The sequence below is a fragment of the Chlorocebus sabaeus genome, chromosome 12 (assembly GCF_047675955.1).
Source record: "Chlorocebus sabaeus isolate Y175 chromosome 12, mChlSab1.0.hap1, whole genome shotgun sequence".
Taxonomy (NCBI): domain Eukaryota; kingdom Metazoa; phylum Chordata; class Mammalia; order Primates; family Cercopithecidae; genus Chlorocebus; species Chlorocebus sabaeus.
In genome coordinates this window covers 68,600,925-68,621,271 of record NC_132915.1, presented here as the reverse complement: position 1 = coordinate 68,621,271, position 20,347 = coordinate 68,600,925, and the positions used below count along the sequence as shown (strand labels likewise).

General features: G+C 50.0%; 1 protein-coding gene across 1 annotated transcript in view; it reads left to right on the top strand.

Moving 5' to 3' along the window:
• Positions 1–3,095: 3,095 nt before the first annotated feature.
• GABBR2 (gamma-aminobutyric acid type B receptor subunit 2) overlaps positions 3,096–20,347 on the top strand; it is a 419,145-nt gene continuing 401,893 nt past the window's right edge. The window contains exon 1 of the mRNA XM_007968615.3: positions 3,096–3,671. Coding sequence (XP_007966806.1) covers positions 3,351–3,671 — 321 coding nt within the window. The 5' untranslated portion in view covers positions 3,096–3,350. The remainder of the gene's footprint in view (positions 3,672–20,347) is intronic.

The following is a 20,347-nucleotide window of genomic DNA, read 5'->3' as shown; positions in this document are numbered from 1 at the left end:
GGTATTCCTGCTCACACTCTTTTCCCCTGATAACAATTCTCCACTCCGCAGACAGAGTGATCCTCTTAAAATACATCAGATCATGTCACTGCTCTACCCGGTAGCCTCCCACGGTTCCTGTTTCATGTGTCCTCCCAGTGCTGAGGCCCCATACAGTCCTACCTACCTTTGAACTTGGATCGGATTGCTTTTCCCTTTGCCCACTCTGCTCTACCACATTGGCGGTTACATTGTTCCTTGAACATGCCAGGCACACTCTTGTCTCGGAGCCTCTGCCCTTGCTGTTCCTCTGCATGGAACACTATTCGCCTATCTTTCTTACTTACCTTCTTTATGTCTTTGCTGAGGAGTCACCTTAGTGTGTCTTTCCCTGACCTCCCTATTTCAAATTGCAGCCCCACTCTGCCAGTCTCAATCCTCTTTCCTGCTTTTTTGTTCACCATAGCACTTTTCATAAATGGGCATACTAACATATCTTCTTCATCCTATTTATTGTCTCTCTTTCTCCATTAGAATGTCAATTCTACAAGGGCAGGGATTTTGGTTTGTTTTTTTCCTTTCTGTATCTTCAGCTGCTATGACAATGCCTAGGTAGTATGCCCTTCAAAACACTGGTCAAAGGAATGAATGATTATTATAAAGCAAGAGGCTGGACCCCAGCTCTCGAGGAACATGCATTCTAGGCTGGTGACTGAGGCAGGAACTCAGACTCAGGAAGCACATCAGGGACCCAGTTACCCAAACTGTAATATCAGGCCAGAGTAAGATCCTGGAACCAGAGGGATGCCCAGGCATTAAAAGTGGGCTGTGAGATCAGAGATTGGCCTGGAGCCATGCTAATGGAGAGTGAGATTGGTGCCCCCTGATTCAGGGAAGATCCCAGGTCATGCATCTTGGGGCCAGGTCACCCCACTGTAAGAGCAGACAGAGGGGCTGTAGGGCAGGATGCCAGGCAGGGCCTTCAACCTCTTAGTAAATGTCAGGCAAAGTTACCCAGCTTTCAACTTATTCCCAGATGTAGGTGTCAGTGGACACTCTATGTTGGCATAGCTTGCAAGGAGAACACGAATGACTAAAGGAAAGAATGAAAAACAAACAAACAAGCAAACAACAGCAACAACAAAACAAGTGAAAATGCTCATTCAGAAACCTGAGCTGAGGGTTTGAGGTGCCAGAAGACCTATGACTAGAGGATATTTGTGATGTCAAGTGAGACAGCAGTAGAGCGAGTATCTGGGGATTACACTGTCCTCTGGACCATTTCTTTCCCTCCCTCCCCCCTCCCTTCATCTCTCCCTCCCTCCCTCTCTCCCTCCGTCCTTTTCTTCCTTCCTTTCTTCCTTCTTTCCTTCCTTCCTCCCTTCCTAGAGGAGATGCTCAGGTGAGCTCTGTTCATGCAAACCCTCCAGCTTGGGGAAAGGAAGTGCCAAGTGGAGCCAGGAGAGGTGGTGTCTACAGAAACCTAGAAAGAGAAGTTAGGGCAAGGAGAATTTGGCCTGGTTTCCCTGGCGCTGTCCAAGGTACTTTCTAGTAGTTCTGCTCAGCTTCCACTCTCATCTTCGTGCTTCCTAACAACTCAGCCTGGATTCAGAGCTGCCCTTGCCTCACTCCAGTAGAGCTGGTGTGTAGCCATCATCATCATCATCCGGTCCAAATCCCTCACCATATGCCAGAGGGAACCGATGTCCAGAGCAAGTGAGTCAGGGCAGTGCCCCTCCTGGAGAGGAAACTTGCAGTCCCACATCCCTGGCTCCCACTGCACCGTGCACGGAGTTCCTGCTGGCTCTGGGTTCCGGTCCTCCAGTAGCTCTGTGTGCTTTCACTAGCTACAGAACCTCTCTGAGCACCAGTGTATTCACCTGTAAAGTAAGGATGAGTAACACAGTATGCTTACAGGGCGGTTGTGGGGATTACATCATAATGCGCACAGTAAGTACTCAGCGAAGGTCAAATTCCCACTCTTATTACAAGGTCGTCGATATCTCCCACCGTCCCTGGTTCAGGCTCAAGTATGTTTTGTGATTTGATGTCCTACTGTGTTCCTCGCATTACAGCCCCTGGGACTTTATAGATTAATGACTACGTTTCCCATTCTTGAAGTATGCAGAGGCACAAGGAATCCAAGGTCTTAGGTCAGCTCACTTGGGTACATCTGGCTCGGGACTGCTTTGGCTAAGATTGGCCAGTGCGACCTGACAGAGACAAGGCCAAGTCCAGGGGAGCGGCCCCGCCCTGGCCTGAGGATAGTGCTCCCACCTCGGGAGACTTCTAGGGCGGAGCCCGTCAAGAATGGGGACGCGGGGAGGTCAAATGCCTGGAGGGGGCGGTAGCACACGTAAGGTTGGGACCCCAGCTTTGCCTGGGGTTGGCAAAGGGCGGTCGCTTAGTCTGGTGGGGAGGAAAGGGGTATCCTCAGCCAAGGCCCTAAAGGCCGGGCAGCCTGGCACCAACGGGCGTTCGAGCACCTGCAGGCGTCTTCAGCGACCCCCGGGACTCGGTCAGGGGCTCGTGGGCGCCAGAGCAGAACGGGAGAGCGTCGGCTGCAGATGCCTCTGGGACGCCTTCGTGGAACGTTCGCCTGCCGAGACCTTCCCGGCCAGACCTCCAAAAAGCGGTTCCAAACCACAGTGCAGGTGCTACAGGCAGCGCTCGGCGGAGCGGCGGCGGCCACTGCGTGTGCCAGCGCGCGGTCCCGGTTCCCAGATCGCTGTCCCCGGGCGCTCTGGTGCCTGGAGGTCAGCGGTCGGCGGGCAGCGGCAGCTGGCGCGGCGGAGGGCCGGGGGCGCGTGTGTGCGTGTGCTGGGAAGGTGGCCCTCCCCGCGGCCGCCGCAGCGCCAGCGCCTCCCCCACCCCCTGCGCGCACGGCTCGTCCCCGTCCCTGGAGGCGGCCCGAGCCGCCGCTGAGCAGCCTCGCCTTCGCCTCCCGCGTTTCCTGCCGTCCGCCCTCCCCAGGCCCGGCTCCAGGGGCTGCCGCCTAGCAGCTCCCTGCGGGAGAGCGGTTCAGAGCGCGCACGGGGGCGGGCGGAGGCGGCCCGGTGCGGGGCGGCAGCGCTGGAGAGAGGCGCGCGCGGAGACGCCGGCCCCCCTCTCCGCGTTTGCTCGCTTGCTCCCCGCCTCCCGCACTCCGCTCGCTCCCACCCCTTCCCGGCGTGATTGATCCGTCACGGGCGCCGCCGCTGCCGCCGCCGCCGCGGCCGTTCTGAGCCGAGCCGGAACCCGAGCCTGAGACGGAGCCGGGGCCCGGGCCGGCGCCATTGCGCGGGAGCCGCGGGAAGAGCTTGGCGCGGGGCGGCGGGCCGGGCCAGGCCATGCGGGCCGAGTGAGCCGGCGCCCGCAGCCCGCGGCGCGGCATGGCTTCCCCGCGGAGCTCCGGGCAGCCCGGGCCGCCGCCGCCGCCGCCACCGCCGCCCGCGCGCCTGCTGCTGCTACTGCTGCTGCCGCTGCTGCTGCCTCTGGCGCCCGGGGCCTGGGGCTGGGCGCGGGGCGCCCCACGGCCGCCGCCCAGCAGCCCGCCGCTCTCCATCATGGGCCTCATGCCGCTCACCAAGGAGGTGGCCAAGGGCAGCATCGGGCGCGGTGTGCTCCCCGCCGTGGAACTGGCCATCGAGCAGATCCGCAACGAGTCACTCCTGCGCCCCTACTTCCTCGACCTGCGGCTCTATGACACCGAGGTGAGTGTCCGGCTGCCCGTGCCGTCGGGGCTTCGGGGGGCAGTGGGGTGGGTGGTTTGGACAGGGGCAACCTCTGGCCTTTGGTCAGAGCCCCTATTGACCGGCCCGCGTCTGCTGAGGCCACAGAGGTCTGGTGCCCAGTGCTCACCCCCCGCGGTCCTGCTGGGCTTGGCTGGCACAGCTGGTAACATTTGCCGAGCACCCCCTCCTCTGGTCTTATGTGTGTATGTGTGTGTGGGGAGGGTTGGGGTGGGATAGAAGACTGGGGTCTCTTTTGACCTGAGGAAAAGGAGTGGAGAAGGTGGGGGCTGGACCCCCAAAGGCCTACACTGACTGCCCCTGTCCAGGTCCCGCTCATGGGGCTGCGAGGTGCGGAGTGGGAGGAACAGGCTCATTGACTGCAAACTGGGCCACCCAGAGCCGGAGGGGCCGCGGGCCTGCTCACAGGCCCCCAGGGAAGCCGAGCCGCGCTTTGAGGTCCGGAAGGCTCCGGAACCCAAGGGGCTTGAGCGTGCAACGTGGCTGAGCGCCTGGTGCGCGCCAGCAGCTCTGAGCCCGCACGGCGCTGGCAGGTGTGGGGCCACCGGCTCTGCAGCGCTTCTGCCTGGACGCGCCCGGCGCTGCCTGTGGCCAGGGCGATTTCAGAAGGAGACCCCAGCCTGGGGTTAGTTGCTCAGAAAGTGCTCTGGCAGTTCTCGTCCCGGAAGTGCAGTGGTGTCTGGCCGCGCCGCTGCTGTTGGCCGGGCGGTTGCAGGCAGTTTCTCCCGGCTCAGGCTTGAAGCATCCTACCTAGTAACCCGAGCACGGACTTGGAGAGCAGTCCTGAGCGGAGCCAGAGACCCAAGGGCTTTCCATCCCAACACCCCTCCCCACGGCCTCGGTTTGGGTTCTGCCTGAAGCCCCAGAGCGGACCTTCACCGCCAGCCAGGGCTGGAGCGTGCGGAGCGGGTCTGGAGGAGCGATCGCTGGCCGCGCAAGGTCGGGTTTGCGAGTTTTTCCGAACTGAGCGAGCCCCTGTGCTCCGGCCGCAGCGTTTGAGACGCGGCCTGAAGGGGGCAGTGATTTCCTGTGCAGTACGCTCGGTTGGCGCCTCTTCCACCGCGCGGAGCGGGCCGAGGCGCTGGGCTTGACCCTGGCTTTCTGGGACTCTCCAGGCGCTTCTGCTGGAGTCCAGGTGCAGAACCCTTTTGTGGGGAGGGTCGCGCTACCGCTCTGGTGGTGCAATCTGGGCTTCCCCTCCTCCTTGGTCGGACCCTGTTTATGTCCCCAGAGAAAGAGCAGAATCTAGATTGTATCTTATTCCCTGCCTCCCCGGCTTCACCGGTGAACCAGCTTGCTCTGCGCTGTAAATAAAAGGTGAAGGAACCGGTGGCAGTTGGCAGCGGTGCGCGCAGGCTGCTGCAGGTGGAGAGGCGTCCTCTGCCCCAGAGGATGCAAGCTGGCTGGCTGTGCAGGGCTAACCCGGTGTGAAATCATTTCCGAATGACATTCCTGTCGCCCTCGTCTTTGCCCGAGCATCTCAAGTTCTGTGGGGGTACTTGTCTGGCACACATAAATGGAGAGAGCAATGCAGTTACACGGAGGCATATCTTCTTGACAGTTTCTCTGTTGCTACCGCATATATTCTTCTGGAGGGGTCACTGCAAAGCCGGTCTTTTGGGGACAAACACATTTTTAGATAGGGCAGCCCTGCTTGCATCATCACCAAGTATTGTCAGCTGCATAATGTTTTCATCATCAGTTTCTTCCCTTTAGAAAGCTGCCCTGAAAGAGATTTCATACTGGCCTGTTTGTGGCAGCAAAGAGATGGGTGCTTCGTTTCAGGGTGTGGGTTGAAGCCTTTACATTTTATTTTTCAAGTGTGTCTTGATGACTTTCTGAGTGAGAGGACCCAAAGTCAAGAGGATGAGGCAGTCAGAAGACTCTTCAATTCGTGGGAATATTTAGAAAACAGTGGGAAGGAAGGCAGAAGATAATTTCAGCTTGTGCAAACAGAAGTGTCTCTAGCCTTTTGAAGGGGTCCAGAGTCAGGGCTTTGGGGTAGGTGAAGCCTGGGTTTTAGTGAGAAACTAGTTACTTTCCACCCTGGATGACCTTGAGCTGGGTATTTAATATCTGTAAGCCTAGGTGGGAATATTATGTGTACTCTGCAGGTGACACGCAGCTTAAGGGAGATAACAAGCCAGGGTAGAAGATGCTCTGGCATGCTGTAAGCACTAAATAAATGTTTCCTGCCTCCCTTCTTCCTCTTCCTCCACCTTTTTATTGAGATGGAGTTTTGCTCTTGTTGTCCAGGCTGGAGTGCATTGGCGTGATCTTGGCTCACTGCAACCTCCACCTCACGGGGTCAAGTGATTCTCCTACCTCAGCCTCCCGTGTAGCTGGGATTACAGGCACGTGCCACCATGCCCACCTAATTTTGTATTTTTAGTAGAGATGGGGTTTCTCCATGTTGGTCAGGCTGGTCTCGAACTCCTGACCTCAGCTGATCTGCCCGCCTCTGCCTCCCAAAGTACTGGGATTACAGGCATGAGCCACCGTGCCCAGACTCCTTCCTTCATTTTTATTTCCTGTGAATTCACAAGTGGCCTTGTCTTTAAAGTAGAGGTGCTTTCTCCCTGAGCCAGAGTGAAGAAAGGATCAGTCTAGGTAATTTGCAGTAAAATCCAGAGCAATCTAAAGAATGTTTGTGGCCAGTGTTAGAGTGTTTAGGGTCTAGTTTATTCAGATTGACTGTCTTTGTGGACATGCCTAATTATTTGCAGGCTGTGTCACATTGTTTGTAGACTTGAACACAGGGTGGATGAGTGAACAGATTTTGGCTGGATTTGCTGACATTTGCTGTCAATCAGTGGCCTCAATGGCCAGTGACTATGGGCACCAGTATGGACTTTTATGCATATGGTCTGCAGAGAGATGGAGATTTAGCAAGGAATGGGTTAATCTGGTCACTGGGGACAATCTGTCTCAATAAAGGAGCCTACTACATCCAGATTGACTCTCTTCTGTAAGTAGAATAGTGGTAGATTTTCAAAACCCCACTCAATGCCATGTATTTTGGTAAAAATGAAACAGCCAAACAGAATACCTGTCTATCAGAACGTCTGCTTCTCTGGTGTAACACCAAATGGCTTCAGCAAATACTTGTTTATATATTCCAATGAGGATTTGAACAAGCAAGACAACTGAAAATACAGATAAAAGAAAGCATCAGAAACTATGTAGAAACATAGAAGTTACTATACCAAGAACCTGGGCTAAATTTGTTATTGCATTGAGTATTGTATTTTAGCTCTGAGCTTGCTGGCAGTCAAGGTAAAAAGGTAAATATACCATATTACTTGATGTTTGAGCTAAAAACTCTGAGAGAAAATGCCTTTTTTTTTTTAATTTGAAAGAGCTGAGGGTCTCATTCTCTTGCCCAAGTGAGGCTGCAGTGGTACATCATAACTCACGGCAGCCTTGAACTCCTGGGTTCAGGTGGTCTTCCTGTCTTCCTGTCTCCATGTGGTTGTTTCTTATTCTTTGGTAGCCACACTAATAAAATAAAATAATAGCCAAGGAATGAGTTAAAGATAATTTTTTTTTTCAATTTGATTAACATTCATTGTGGAAAAGCTGAAAATTACAGAGAAGCATAAAGAAAAATAATTGCCCATAATCCATCTACACAAAAATAATAACATCTAATAATTAGCATCATTCCCTTCCAGTTGTCATTTTTCACTATTTTATGTATCATACTCCATATGCTCTTTTATGTTTTTTTCCTTCAGTTAATGTTGTATCATGGGTTTTCCCCCACGTCCTCAAATCCTCCTTGTAAAGATGATTTTTGGTGGCTGTATACTATTCTATCCTGTGGGTGTACCATACGTATTTAATCATTCCCCTATTGTTGGACCTATATGTTTTCCCACATGTTACTATCTTAAATCATTCAATAATAAACTTAGAGAAAGTTCAGGGAGCCAAGAAGCCCAGTCTAGGGGTGAAACTGTCAGAAAGACCACCCTGATGCCAAGATCTAATGTAGAAACCCCAGTGATTGGTTAGCATGTCGTTTTTCTTGAGTGGCTTTGCCAAAGATCTTTCCCCTTATTCACCATGCTTTAGAAAGGATTTAAAGGACTGTTGAATTGAGGCTGTGCTTCCTAAAAAGGTCTGAGTACAGCTCAGCAGGTGTTTACTGAGCACGTACTGGAGCTGTTGATGCTGCAGAAAAGTGCAAAACATAGCCCTGGGTTTGAGAGAGACAGCTGGTGAATAGAGAACAGGGCAAGAACGTATTCATCATTTCTAATGCAAGGTAGAAAATGATAGTGGAGATGGTTGCATAATTCTGTGAATATACTAAAAGCCATGGAATTATACACTTTTTATATATATATATAAAAAACATCACCCCATTAAAGTGTATAAGATAATTAAATCTCAGTACAGGTTTAACTGTATTAAATCTCAATATAGTTAACTAAATCTCAGTAAATAAAATATGATTTTTTTATTTTATTAAAAAATAATCTTTTTTTATTTTATTAAAAAATAAAAAGATAGGCTGAGTGTGGTGGCTCATGCCTGTAATCCCAGCATTTTTGGGGCTGAGGTGAGAGGATTGCTTGAGGCCAGGGAGTTCAAGACCAGCCTGGGCAACATAGGGAGACCCTGTCTTTACATAAAATAAAAAATTAGGCTGACATGGTGATATGCACCTGTGATCCCAGCTAAAGGGAGGTTGAGGCAGGAGGATTGCTAGAGCCTAGGAGGTAAAGGCTACAGTGAGCTGTGATTATGCTGCTGCACTCTAGCCTGGGCAACAGAGCAAGACTCTGTCTCAAAAATAAAACAAAATAAAATTTAAAAATTTTAAAAAGAACGTGAACAATTTCAGATTCAGGCTTACATCTTCTTTGCAGCTGCACCCCCACTGCCCAGCATGCTGCCTGGCTCTTAGTAAGTGTGTTGTTTAGTACTCTTGTTGCAAATGACAGAAACCCGACTTTAACAGGTTCATATAACTGAAAAAACCTAAGGTGTGCTGTATGCAGGCATGACCAAATCCAGGGGCTCAAATGATATCTTTAAAAATATCTTCCTCTCTGCCTCTTGGCTTTGATTTCTTCTGTGTTGGCTTCACTGTCAGGCAGCCTCTCCCCATGTGGTGGCACAGATGGCCTCTAGAAGCTGCAGGTTTACACACTTCCAGTTTAGAAACTCCAGTAAGAAGAGTGTTGCTTTCCCAACTGTTTTAGCAAAAGTCTCAAGCTTATATCTCATTGGCTTGAATTGGGTCATGTGTTTATCCATGAACAAATCACATGACCCTGACGAGCCAGGCCTAGAACTTCTGCCCTCCTTTCATTATGAGAGAAAGAGGTGAGGTCAGCTTCACCCAACCACCTGAACACAGAGTGGGGGAGAGGTGATTCCTCCAAGGAAATCAGAGACCATTAAGGGTTTGCATGCTAGTGAGTCCGATCACAAATAGCCACAAAGGCAGGCAGCTGGGGAGTGCTAAATTGAAGAAAGAAACAATAGAAGCCAGGGCATTAAGAGAAAGGGAAGATCATATAGGTCCAGAGAGGCCTCCTGGAGAAGGTAAGCCTGGAAGAGTGAATATAAAGTTGACAGAGAGAGGCAGAGGCTCTGGGAAATGGTCATTGGATACCGGGAAGGGTCTCCAAGATCAAAAATGAAAGCAAAAAAGTGTGCAGTGTGTTTGGACAGCACTGATGTTATGTTTTCACCCAAATGCAGGGTTTGTAGAGGAAAAGGTAGCTGGTGCTGGGTGTGGACGGCTTTGAATGCTATGTCAAGAAGGTTTAATCTGGAGGTTTAATATGTCAAGACTTTAATCTGGAGCTGCAAGGAGCTGTGTGATGTCTTTGAGCATGGGTGTGATCCTATCAAGGCTGGTGGGCATGAAGAGGCTGGACTGGAGACAGAATGAGCCTGGAGTCGGAGGGGCTGGGAAGTTACTGTAACAGTTGAAGGGAGTGGTGATGGGGCCTGAATGGAGACAGGGAGGCAGGAGGCGGTGTTGTGAAGAACGGGCAGCACTGAGACCCGACAGGGCAGGAGGGGCAACAGAGAGGGAACCAGTGTCTGGGGAAGGGGTATGTGTCATTGGCAGAACAGTCACTGGAATTAGATGCACCATAGGGGAACAAGGAGAGAGGGTCCCTGCAGGGGTGAGGCCACGTGAGGCCACGTACTTACCTCACACCTGTCCAATGAGCCCTGGCCCTAGGGTCAGGAGAACTGGGTTTGTATCCTCATTTGGGCACCACTCACCTGCTTGGTGACCTTGGTGAGGTCTGTTTGCCTCGGTGTCTTCATCGATGAAATGGGGCTGATATACCAACTGCCTTATCAGGTGCATAAGGGACAAATGAGATGATCCAGGTGACAAAATCCAATCAATGCTCGGTACACTGCGAGTGCTCAGGAAATATCGCTGTTCTGTTGTTCCCATTGTTATTCTTTCCGTACAGTCTGGGGATCATTGTGCTGACCTCCCAGGACTGTGACAATGAATAAGTGTAATGGGTGAGGCAGCTCAAAGCCCAAAGTAAATACAGAGCAGTGTGACGGGTCCCTTGTTTTCTGGTGCTGTGTTGCAGAGAAGGCATGCTGGCAGAAGAGGGTGCAGACACTAAGGCCTTTATTCATGTGTGTCTCCCGGCGTGTCTTTCCTTCTGCCTGTGTCATAGCTGTGTTTGTCACTTTCTCCCCTACTGGCTGGCATCTCTTGAGGGTCGGGTCAGTCTCATCCCTCAGGGCCTTATGCGGCTTAACGAGCAGCCTGCATGAGTAAATGGTGAGGAGCTGAACTGGAGGTGCATCTATTCGAGTCTGCTTTCTGAGTTAACACCCCCTGGGATGATTGGTCTTGTCTCTTCCCCAGGATCTTCCTACCTATTTAAGGACTGAGGTGGTGCTACATATCAGGGCTAAGCGAACTGCTGAGCTGTAGCTGTCCCCTGCATGTGCCTACCAGCACCAACCCCCGAGCTCCCCAATATGAGGGCAATATGAGCACCCCAGAAATTCCTCAGACCTAGCCAGGCATCCACGGACATACCTTCTCTGTCCCCAAATTCCTTTTTAAAGAATGAGTTGGGGTGGTGGGTGGAACTAATGCACTAAGGGCCTGTTTAGTGTTTGGTATTGGGCTAAGAATGTTAACATGCTAACTTTATCTTTAAAGGGACCTTCTTTTTATATTTGGCTTTCCCTCCCTGTAGGCAGAGTAACATCAACTTCTTCATACAGAAATCTGAGATCTCAGCAGGGAAATTAGTAAGCTGGAAGTGCAAGATAATAATGTAACAGGGGTACTAAACAGACAGTATCTAGAATATATGTCTTTTGTTAGGGTAGATGAGGCTGTGCTGCATTAACAAACAAATCCTGAAATCTCCATTGCTTAACACAGTAAGATTATTCATTGCCCACAGAAAGTCCAGTGTGTGTCAGAGGTCATCCTGGGTGGCTCTCCTCCTGGTAGTAATGCAGGGATCCAGGCCACTTTTGTATTGTGACTCTCCTATCTTAAGGTTTCAAGAGGATGGGGATAGAGAAGAATCCAGAGGGAAGGCACACTGGACTTTTAACCACCTTCACTTGCAAGTGACACATATTATTTCTACCCATATTCCACTGGCCAGAAATAGTCAATGGCTAGGCTAACTACAGAGGAGACTGGGAAACGTAAGGAGTGTATTAATGCCATGGACACTTGTCATTTGGGGTCCTTCAGGAAGGAAATGCCAAGATAGACTTGTAAGCATAAGAGATCTTGGAAGCCATCCCTGTGAAAGATAAGAATAGGTAGAGAAATGCTCTGTCCATGATGCTGTTCTGACATCTGTGGAAGGAGAGGCAGAAGGAAGGAGAGTTGGGTAGGAAGAGCTCCAGAGCCAAGATTGCCCATTACAGGACTTTCCTATCAAACACAATGAGCCAGGCTCTAGAATCCCCACCCAACTCAGTGATTGGCTGAGGTCTGCCGTGGGAGATTTTGCTCTTAGCTTGAAGGCTGTAGCAGGTCTTAAAGGTGCTGCAGCTAATGACCATTAGCTGATTGCATCTCCTCCTGTAGGTTCTCTCGTCAAAGGAGGGTGGGGCCTACCTGGTTGGCTGCCACAGACACTGCCTATTTCTTCTACAGTGCCCTACTACTTACTACACCTGGCCCTATTCTAGGCTCTGGGATACAGAGATGGATGAAACACAGATCCTGCCCTTGAGAAGCTCACTGTTCAACAGGTGGTCAAGATAGACAAAAACAATTACACGTGGCATAGCGCAGCCACAGGAGGGGTTAGCAGAGGATGTGGGGGAAGGGAAGGCATTCCCCTTCTCCAGGCACCTGGTTGGTTATCCTCCATGTTGTTGGGGAGTAAAATGTAAGTGACTTCTTATCTCTAACGTTTTTTTTGTTACTTATTTTGGTTTTAGGAAGGTGAGGAAATTAAATGGCATGGTTTGCCCAGTGAGCTGCTGCATTCTATCTATTACTTTCTTTTCTTCTTCTTCTCTAGCGTTATGTAACAGTGCACAGTGAGGCTGGTGAAATGCCTTCCTGTCTGTACCTGGCTTTCCAGGGACACACAGAGGAGCCAGGCTGAAACCGTGGGTGTATGAGCCCCAGAAAGGGTCAGCATCTGGGTTTGGTGCTGGGTTAGTTGCTGAGACCACAGGGAAATCTTTGCTGTTCTCTGTGAATTGCAGCACTAATCGAGGATCCCTGCTCCACTGTTAGCACCAAAAGGGCAGGCACTGGGTGTGTCTGGCTCCTCTGTGGTCCCCCTAGGCACTATCTCAGGGCCAGGCACAGAGCAGGAGCTCAATAAATATTTATCGAACAAATAGATCTAAAAGCCTGGATTCCAGCTCTCCAGTTCTAAGAGGATTAATGGGCAGAGTTTTAACAAATGGAGGAAGTGCTTTGTATGCCAAGCCGTGTGGGGGTGAGCTTTCTGCTTGCTCTTTATTCATTCTTTCGGGTTCTTATTTAGTGCTTTTGGGGGCTCTGTAGTTGTGGTGTAAAAAGGGGAAAGGGTGCTTGGATGTTCCAACAGAAGATTTCGTGCAAAGCTGATGTCATTCTCGTCTTCTCTGACAAATACATGCAGCATCCTCCAAGGTACATCAAAACCTAGGAAATAAATACTTTCCGGCTTCTGAGAAGCATTATGGTTTTAGGAGGTCAGTTTATTGGAGCAGTACACTAACCAGTGGACGGAGGACTTAGGAAACATGTTCTGATATCTCACTCTCGCCTCCAGAGAGCATGAGAGCCAAAGGAGGCTAGACTGGGCTCTGGTCCTGGTAGAAATTGTGGGAATGAAGCCAGTTCATCAGCTTTGGTGAGTCAGGTGGTCCAGTGCAGATCTGGGTATAGTGAGAAAAGATATTCCCTGGAATCCCCTAATAGCAAGGCTTCTTCCAGGCTCCCTGCTCCTGGGCCAGAAGCTTCTGCTCTTTATTCTTCTGTGGTGGCCAGGATGACTCAGGAACTGGGTATGTTCAGCTTGAAAGGGACCATCTCCCTGATGGTGACAGAATAGGTCTGGACCCCAAACTAGATAACCAAGTTTGTTAGAATTGTGAGTAAAGGCCGGGCACAGTAGCTCATGCCTGTAATCCCAGCACTTTGGGAGGCCGAGGCGTGTGAATCACGAGGTTAGGAGTTCGAGACCAGCCTGACCAACATGAGAAATCCCATCTCTACTAAAAATACAAAAATTAGCCGGGTATGGTGGCGCACACCTGTAATCCCAGCTATTCAGGAGGCTGAGGCAGGAAAATCACTTGAACCTGGGAAGTGGAGGTTGCAGTGAGCCGAGATCATACCACTGCTCTCCAGCCTGGGCGACAGAGCGAGACTCTGTCTCAAAATAATAATAATAATGAAAAATAAAAAGAATTGTGAGTAAAGTAAGAATACATTGGTTATGAGCTGAGGTTTAAGAGTCTGAAAATTCTTGGCTGTGTGAATCAACATTGAACACTTTTTTGGGCTGATCGGGGCATTCTTTTGCCAATTTTCTACTTTTCTGATTTTTTTAGAGTAGTCTACATTGCTGGAAGGATGAAGTGTCATTGTCATCTAGAAAATTAGTGGTAGATCCGAAGTGTTGAGTGAGTGGACTCATCTGTCTTCATCAATGCCCATGTTCCACAGCTGCCGGCAGAAGCAGACCCCCTTCTCCTGCCATTTGGCAAGGACATCATCAGTCACTGTTCAGATAAAATCTAGCCAAAGAAGGACTTTGTGGAGTGATGCATTATTGCTACTCTCATGGCGCGGGGTCAGGAGGTGGCACAGAGAAAAATGATATTTTCACACTCTTCTTATGATCCACTTGACTTTGTTCAGAGAAAACTGATTTTGAAAGCAACGGCCATACTTACAATAATCATCACTATATTATCCAAATCGTCTTGTTTCTAGAACTACCATTCACTGAAGCCTTTCTGAAAAATGCCCAGAATTGTTTCAGGGATGTAACTGGCTGATGGGGACCCACATGCTCGCTCTGGGGCAGATGACCAGAGCCTGTGTGAATGCCCCCACTGAGTTCAGCTGAAAGAGTGCCTTGGCTTTGATGGGAGAGTCGGCTTGGTTGTCACTCCACAAAGCATCCTCTGGAGCCCAACTAACCTTCAGAGGTCCTTCCTGGACTCTAGGAATTCTAGAAACTTTGGGAAGCCTGTGGAGAGCTTCTAAATCTCATGGTCATAAACAAAAGAAAAGGAAATGGGAACATTTAGTTGCAGGTGGGTAGATGAAGAAAAAGAAACTAGAACAACAGTAGCTCACCTTTATCCAGTGCTTACTGTATGTCAGCACCTATGTCAGTGCTTTGCAGCATTCATTCATTTAGTCTTCACTACAGTCCTATGAGGTCCTTACTCTTATTGTCCGCATTTTACAGATGAGGCTTAGAGAGCTTATGTGACTTATTTAACATCACAACAACCAGGTGTGGAGCTGGGATTTGAATCTGGGTGGTCTGACTTTGATCTCTGTAGCTTACGCTCTGAGTAAACCAACATCTTCGTATAGTTATTTTCCTCCCATAAAAGCAAGCGGCAAGTTTTTTTCCTCCAATAAAAGCAAGCGGCAATGCCTTTTTTTTTTTTTTTTTCCTTGCAAATTTCACCCCCAACTGCTTGCCTCTCTCTGGGATTCAACCCCACCCTCTCCCATTTCTCTGTCCACCCACTCAGTCATACACAGCCAACCCTGCACTCTCTACTCATTTTAAGTGTGTCTGTCTACACACCTGACTCACACAGATCTGCTCTCTATCCCCTGGCACCTGGAGAACTTGTCGCTTCCAGAACTTGTCACCTTTGGTTGTGTTTACTCAGGGTGGCAGTGTTTATGTCCGGGTGTGTCTCCTGATAGACTCGGATCATCTCAAGGGTAATAGTGGTGCTTCTTTTATGAATTTAGGCTATACTTGCTAAGCACCTACTTGGTGCCAGGTTCTGGGTTTGTTACACAACATATGGAGATAACTCCAAAATAGCTGTGCTTTCAAAGGCACATGGGGGAGGAGGCCCAGGGATCGTTAAACCATGAAGCATGAGGAGTGTGATGGTGTGGGTGGGCGCCCCTGGGTAGAGAAGACAGTTAAGACCACTGACCCAGCAATCAAGTCCAGCGGCCTCCCAGCTTGATACCATGCAGGGACACACCATTGTTCTTGGGATGGGAACACAGCTTCTCCCACAGCCTTGCAGGCCCTCTGGAGTCTGCCCTGCCCACTTCCAGCATTGCTGCTGAGCACTCTCCCTCTCTTCCTTAGGCCCAGTCACATGGTCCTTTCTGTGTCTTGGATGAGTGTGCTCCTTCCTGCACAGGACCTTTGCATGAGCTGTTACTGTGGCCTGGAATGCTCTTGCCACCTTTCTTCATCCTTTAAATCCTAGATCAGGTGTGCATTCTCTGTCCTCCCCGATTAGGCAAAATCCCCTATCGTGTTTTCTCTAAGAACCATGAACTTTCCTTTCTAGTGCTTATCATAGCCACAAGTTCACTTTTGTTGGATTATTTGATCCCTGTTGGTCTCCCTCCTGCTCCACAAGGGGACTGTGAACCCCATGAGTGCAAGAACTGGTTTGTTTTGGCTCACCGTAATGTACAGCACACTTTCTAGCACATGGTAGGTGCTCAGTAACTATTTGGAGACTGAGTGACGGCTGGAGGATTCTGAGGCCAATCTTGATGTTTATAAACGGCATGCTAGTTTTTTTTCCAGTGCCTATGGGGTGTGGGGGAGACAGCTGGATGCTGTAGAAAGACATTGCGCATCAGTCAGCCTGTGTGTGCATGCTGACACTGCCTGTCCTCTGAGCCCCAGTGTCCTTGACCATAAGATGGGATGGTACTCTCTCAGAGAGTTATTTTGAGGGTTGACTTGGAGCATTCATGTAAAACATTGAGCACAGAGATCCACACTGAGTAGATTTTATACTAAGTTTTACTGTTATCATTTTATTATAATGCATATGAAAATGTGAAATGCTATGTAGTTGCATAAAAACTGGTTCTTATTTCAGTGGGGGATTGTGCGTTTGAGGCCAATGAAGAAGTTGTGGTCTGTGTCTGAGCTTCATTGAATGGGGTTTTTAAGTTAGGGGGTGTTTTTAAGCCCCATCCATTTCTGGAAGGATTTGAGGTGCACCGAGAGCTCAGTGGTGAAGCCTCCACTGGCCCTTGGGGCTGGTGTCCCCAGTGAAGTCTTTATAACTCTGCTTTATAATCACTACTTGTTATTGTCCACTGCCCCGCCAGGCTATGAGCTGGGCCAGCCCATGAGGACAGGCACAGCATCTGTTTGGTGTCTGCTGTGCCCCAAAGCCCAGGACAGAGCCTGCAGGTACTCCAGAATATTTGTGAGTGAATGAAGGTCTCTGTGTCTGGAGTACCCAGCACGGCCCCTTGCACATTGCAAATGCATTTCGCGTGAGTGGTGCCAAACACAAGGTAAAATAGAACAATTCTGGATAAAAATCACAACTGGGCCCCTAAGTGGAACAAAGAGAGAAGATGTTATCAGGCATCTGGTGAGGAATGGATTGTTGCAGTTGAACACTGGATTTGAAGGCAGGACAGAGATGCTCCAATGTTCCTGTGTGATGAGGACACATTTCCTTTTAGGCTCCAGAGACAAATCTTTTAGGTTAGAGGTAGGGCGGTTCAGTGAAAAGAGCTCTGGATTCTCCATGGGTGACCCAATGCTGACACTCTCTAGTGGATGACCTTGAGCTAATCATTTAACTTCTTTGCACCTTAGTTTTATCACCTATAAAATGAGAATAGTAAGGTCTGCTCTGCTTTTTCATAGAGTTATTGTAGAGATCGGAGAAAGAGAGAGGAAGGGAGAGATATAAGAATGTGGAAGGGCTTTAGGAAGCTGTAAAGTGGTGCAGATATAAAATATGCCTGAAACTAAACACAAAGAGTAATTAATTCTGGGTCATTCTCTCAGGACCATTGGATATTTCCAATAACAACTTTATAGAAGACACAACGATGTCATTCATGTGAGTGATTCATTTAACCCCCAAATAAAGGAGGACACAGTATTAGATTATAACACTCTGAAAGCAGTTCTTCAGGGGACCAAGGTTCTGTGACCCTAGCAGGCTGTCTTACCGAAGAATCTAGAACAAGAGGTAGTTAACATGTTTCCTTTCAACTGTCAAATGCCTTCAAAAGCCAGTCATCTGTTTTTGGCAGGTGTCAGGCCCAAGGCCATCTACCGCCAGGGTATTGATCGGGGTCTCAGGGCAGAAATTTAGGGGCATGAAGGTTAGTGAGGCTGTCTTCTGTAAGCATCAATTTGGGATCCTGGCCATCAGTCGGGGCCTAGACCTCAAATCATCGGGGGTTGCTAGTTGGGTGGCTGGGGGAGAGCCTAGCCCACCAGCTTAAAATATGAAATACCCAGACTGGGCCAGTCCACTACAGCCCAGGAGTGGGCGGCTGGAATGCCGGTGTGCTGGGCTGTTTTCATTTTCTCCAGAAAGAGCTTTGACTTCTCCAAGCAGATGTACAAGTATTTGGTGGAGATCTCAGGGTTCTGGGCCAGGCAATGTGGAAATGTTGAGTCTGGCTTGAGAGTTTGGGGGCAACAGTTGCTAGCTGGCTATCTCCTCCTCAAAAGGAGAGCAGCCAGGCTCCTGTGGACACTGGGTTTTTAACCATCAGATTGGCTTTGACCTGGCTGCTCAGGATTCTCTGCATGCTGTGGCCTGGAAGGCCCTAATTCCAACTTTGTGTCTACAGTGGAGAAAACAAAATGACAGGGACAGGTCCTTATTGAATCCCTACTATGCGCTGGGCACTGATGTGGTTGCTTTCATATGTGCACCTGGCTAGTGGCAAGGTATAGTAGAAAGAGCTTAAAACTTGTGAGCTGGAGAAGCCCAGGGTCAGCTCTGAGCTCTGGTCTGGCTCTGTATTCAGATGACATTCTAAAGCCCCTCCCCTTAGGAAGCTTTAAAGTCACTGAGGATCAATGGCCACTTTGTCTAAGGAACAGGGGGGTCCTCTGGGAGGGAAAGGAATAAAGGTGACTCCTGGCCTCTGGGGTTGAAATTGTTAGGATGTAGTGGGGCCTGCTGGAAGGAAAGGCAGAGTGATCCGCAAGGGAGACCTTGCTTTGAGTGGGGGCCAGAGCACGGGCTGCTGAGGGCAAGGCTAGTTTAGAGATATAGCTAATACTGGAGCCCCTTGCTGCCACCTGACATCATGGAGGGGCCCGGGGATGGCGTCTGTGTGGATCAGTGCACGTGGAAAGTGCTCAGTGCTTGGGACTGAAACCTTCAGTTTCTGTTTTGGCCCTGAGTGGGTGGCCCTGGAGAAGGAGGCCTGTGTCCCAAGATTGGCCTCCTCAGGGCTCAGAGCCTCATCCTGGTTTCAAAGGAGACCTCAGGCTTCTGAAGAGGCCATGACAGCAAGGCAGAGCTAAAGGGAGCCAACGGTGGCAGCCAGGCCTGGCTTAGAGGCTGGGATTGAGGAACCTCGAGGTGTCCGGGTGAAGAAGACTCGCTGATCTATCAACAGAGGCCACGCCGGGGGTCGAGGGAGAACTGGGCCAAGTGTTGCTGAGAGAAAGCCCAGACTGCCCTACCCCCATCTCTTCTTTGAGCATTCCAAGGAATATGTCATTTGTATCGACCCGATAAAGTCTGAAGGGCGGTTGATGTCTCATTTAGTTCTTATAAAATGGTTCTTCTGTTACTAGGGTGTTACTGAATGATGCATTTGGAAGAAATAGTCAACTCTAGCACTGCACAGCATTTGTAATTCTCGTTGTTTAATTGTTGGTATTATTTTAACAATTAAACAACAAGAGAATTCTTCTCCTTAGTCCCATTCATACCTGGGGAAACTGCAGCTCTGCATTGTAAGCTGGGGTGAGGCAGCGAGTCTAAGTCAGCCTGACTCTGAGCCCAGTGCCCTTGGGCTCACAAGGCATGCTACAGTCCAGCCAGATGGGGTCTGTGGTCCTGCTCTCTTGTTTGGGGTCCCAGGATCCAGCCAGACTCCCGGGAGTCACCTATCATGGCTGCTCCTGAAGGCCCTTAGGTCAAGCCCTGGAGAGAGTGGAAGGTTATAGATGGTGAGCTGTATGTGTAGACACTGTTGGCTTCATGGACGGGAATGCACTTTCTATTTCATCCTCTTAAGCACCTCAAGAAAGACTCTAAAGGTGGCCCAGGGAGGCGCTCAGACTGGCTGGATGTTGGGTGGACTAATATCCACAGCTTGCCACACGGGGGAGGTGACCTCATGCTGGACTCTGAGTTCCATTCAGGAGCAATCTCAGAGCACCTGCCTCCTGCCAGGATCCGAACTTGACTCGGGTGTGACCTCTGCCCTTAGGGAGCTCACAGGACAATGTAGGCCACTCACAGGCAAGCAAGTGACCCTGGTAAGAGCACTTACTAGCTGTGTTAGTTCTGGGCAAGCCACTTTATCTCCCTGTGCCTCCGTGTTCTTCTCTGTACAATGGGGTAATAATAATAGTACCTGCTTCATAGGACGGCTACCAACACTGATAGTTATCAGTGACTGCTGAAGACTTCAACCACTGCCTGATACATAGTAACGCCACAATAGTGTCAAATACAAAAATGCTCTGAGGAAGATTTGAAGATCCTGTTAGCGGAGGCTCCGGTAAGAACTCCGGCAGCACAAAGAGGAGGTGGTGAATTGAGTTCTTACAGGGTGGAACCTGGAAGGGCCTTTCACTGCAAGCGACCTTTGAGCTGGCCTTGAAGGACAGGAGATAGAAGATGTGAGAAGAACCCTGTGGTAGGAGGGAATTGTGTGAGCAAAGCTTGGAAGGTAGGACTTTGAGGGGACAGTGCTGAGCCATTCAGATGTGGCTAGCACATAGGTGACTGACCACAAGAGACACTGTGGACAGAGAGCTGAAAGGCCTGGGAAACAGTCACCTTTGGGCCCGCAGTGTCTGAAAGCACATTTTTTAATCAATCAGTGCTTGCCGAGGGCCTCCGCAAGGTCCTGGCTTCTAGCCTTGCTGTCAGCAAAGAGTTTCCTGTTGGCCGAAGCTGGAGAACACACCCCCAGTCACCTGAGAGCTGGGCAAGGTCACCTCTAGGGACATTGCAAAGACTAGGGC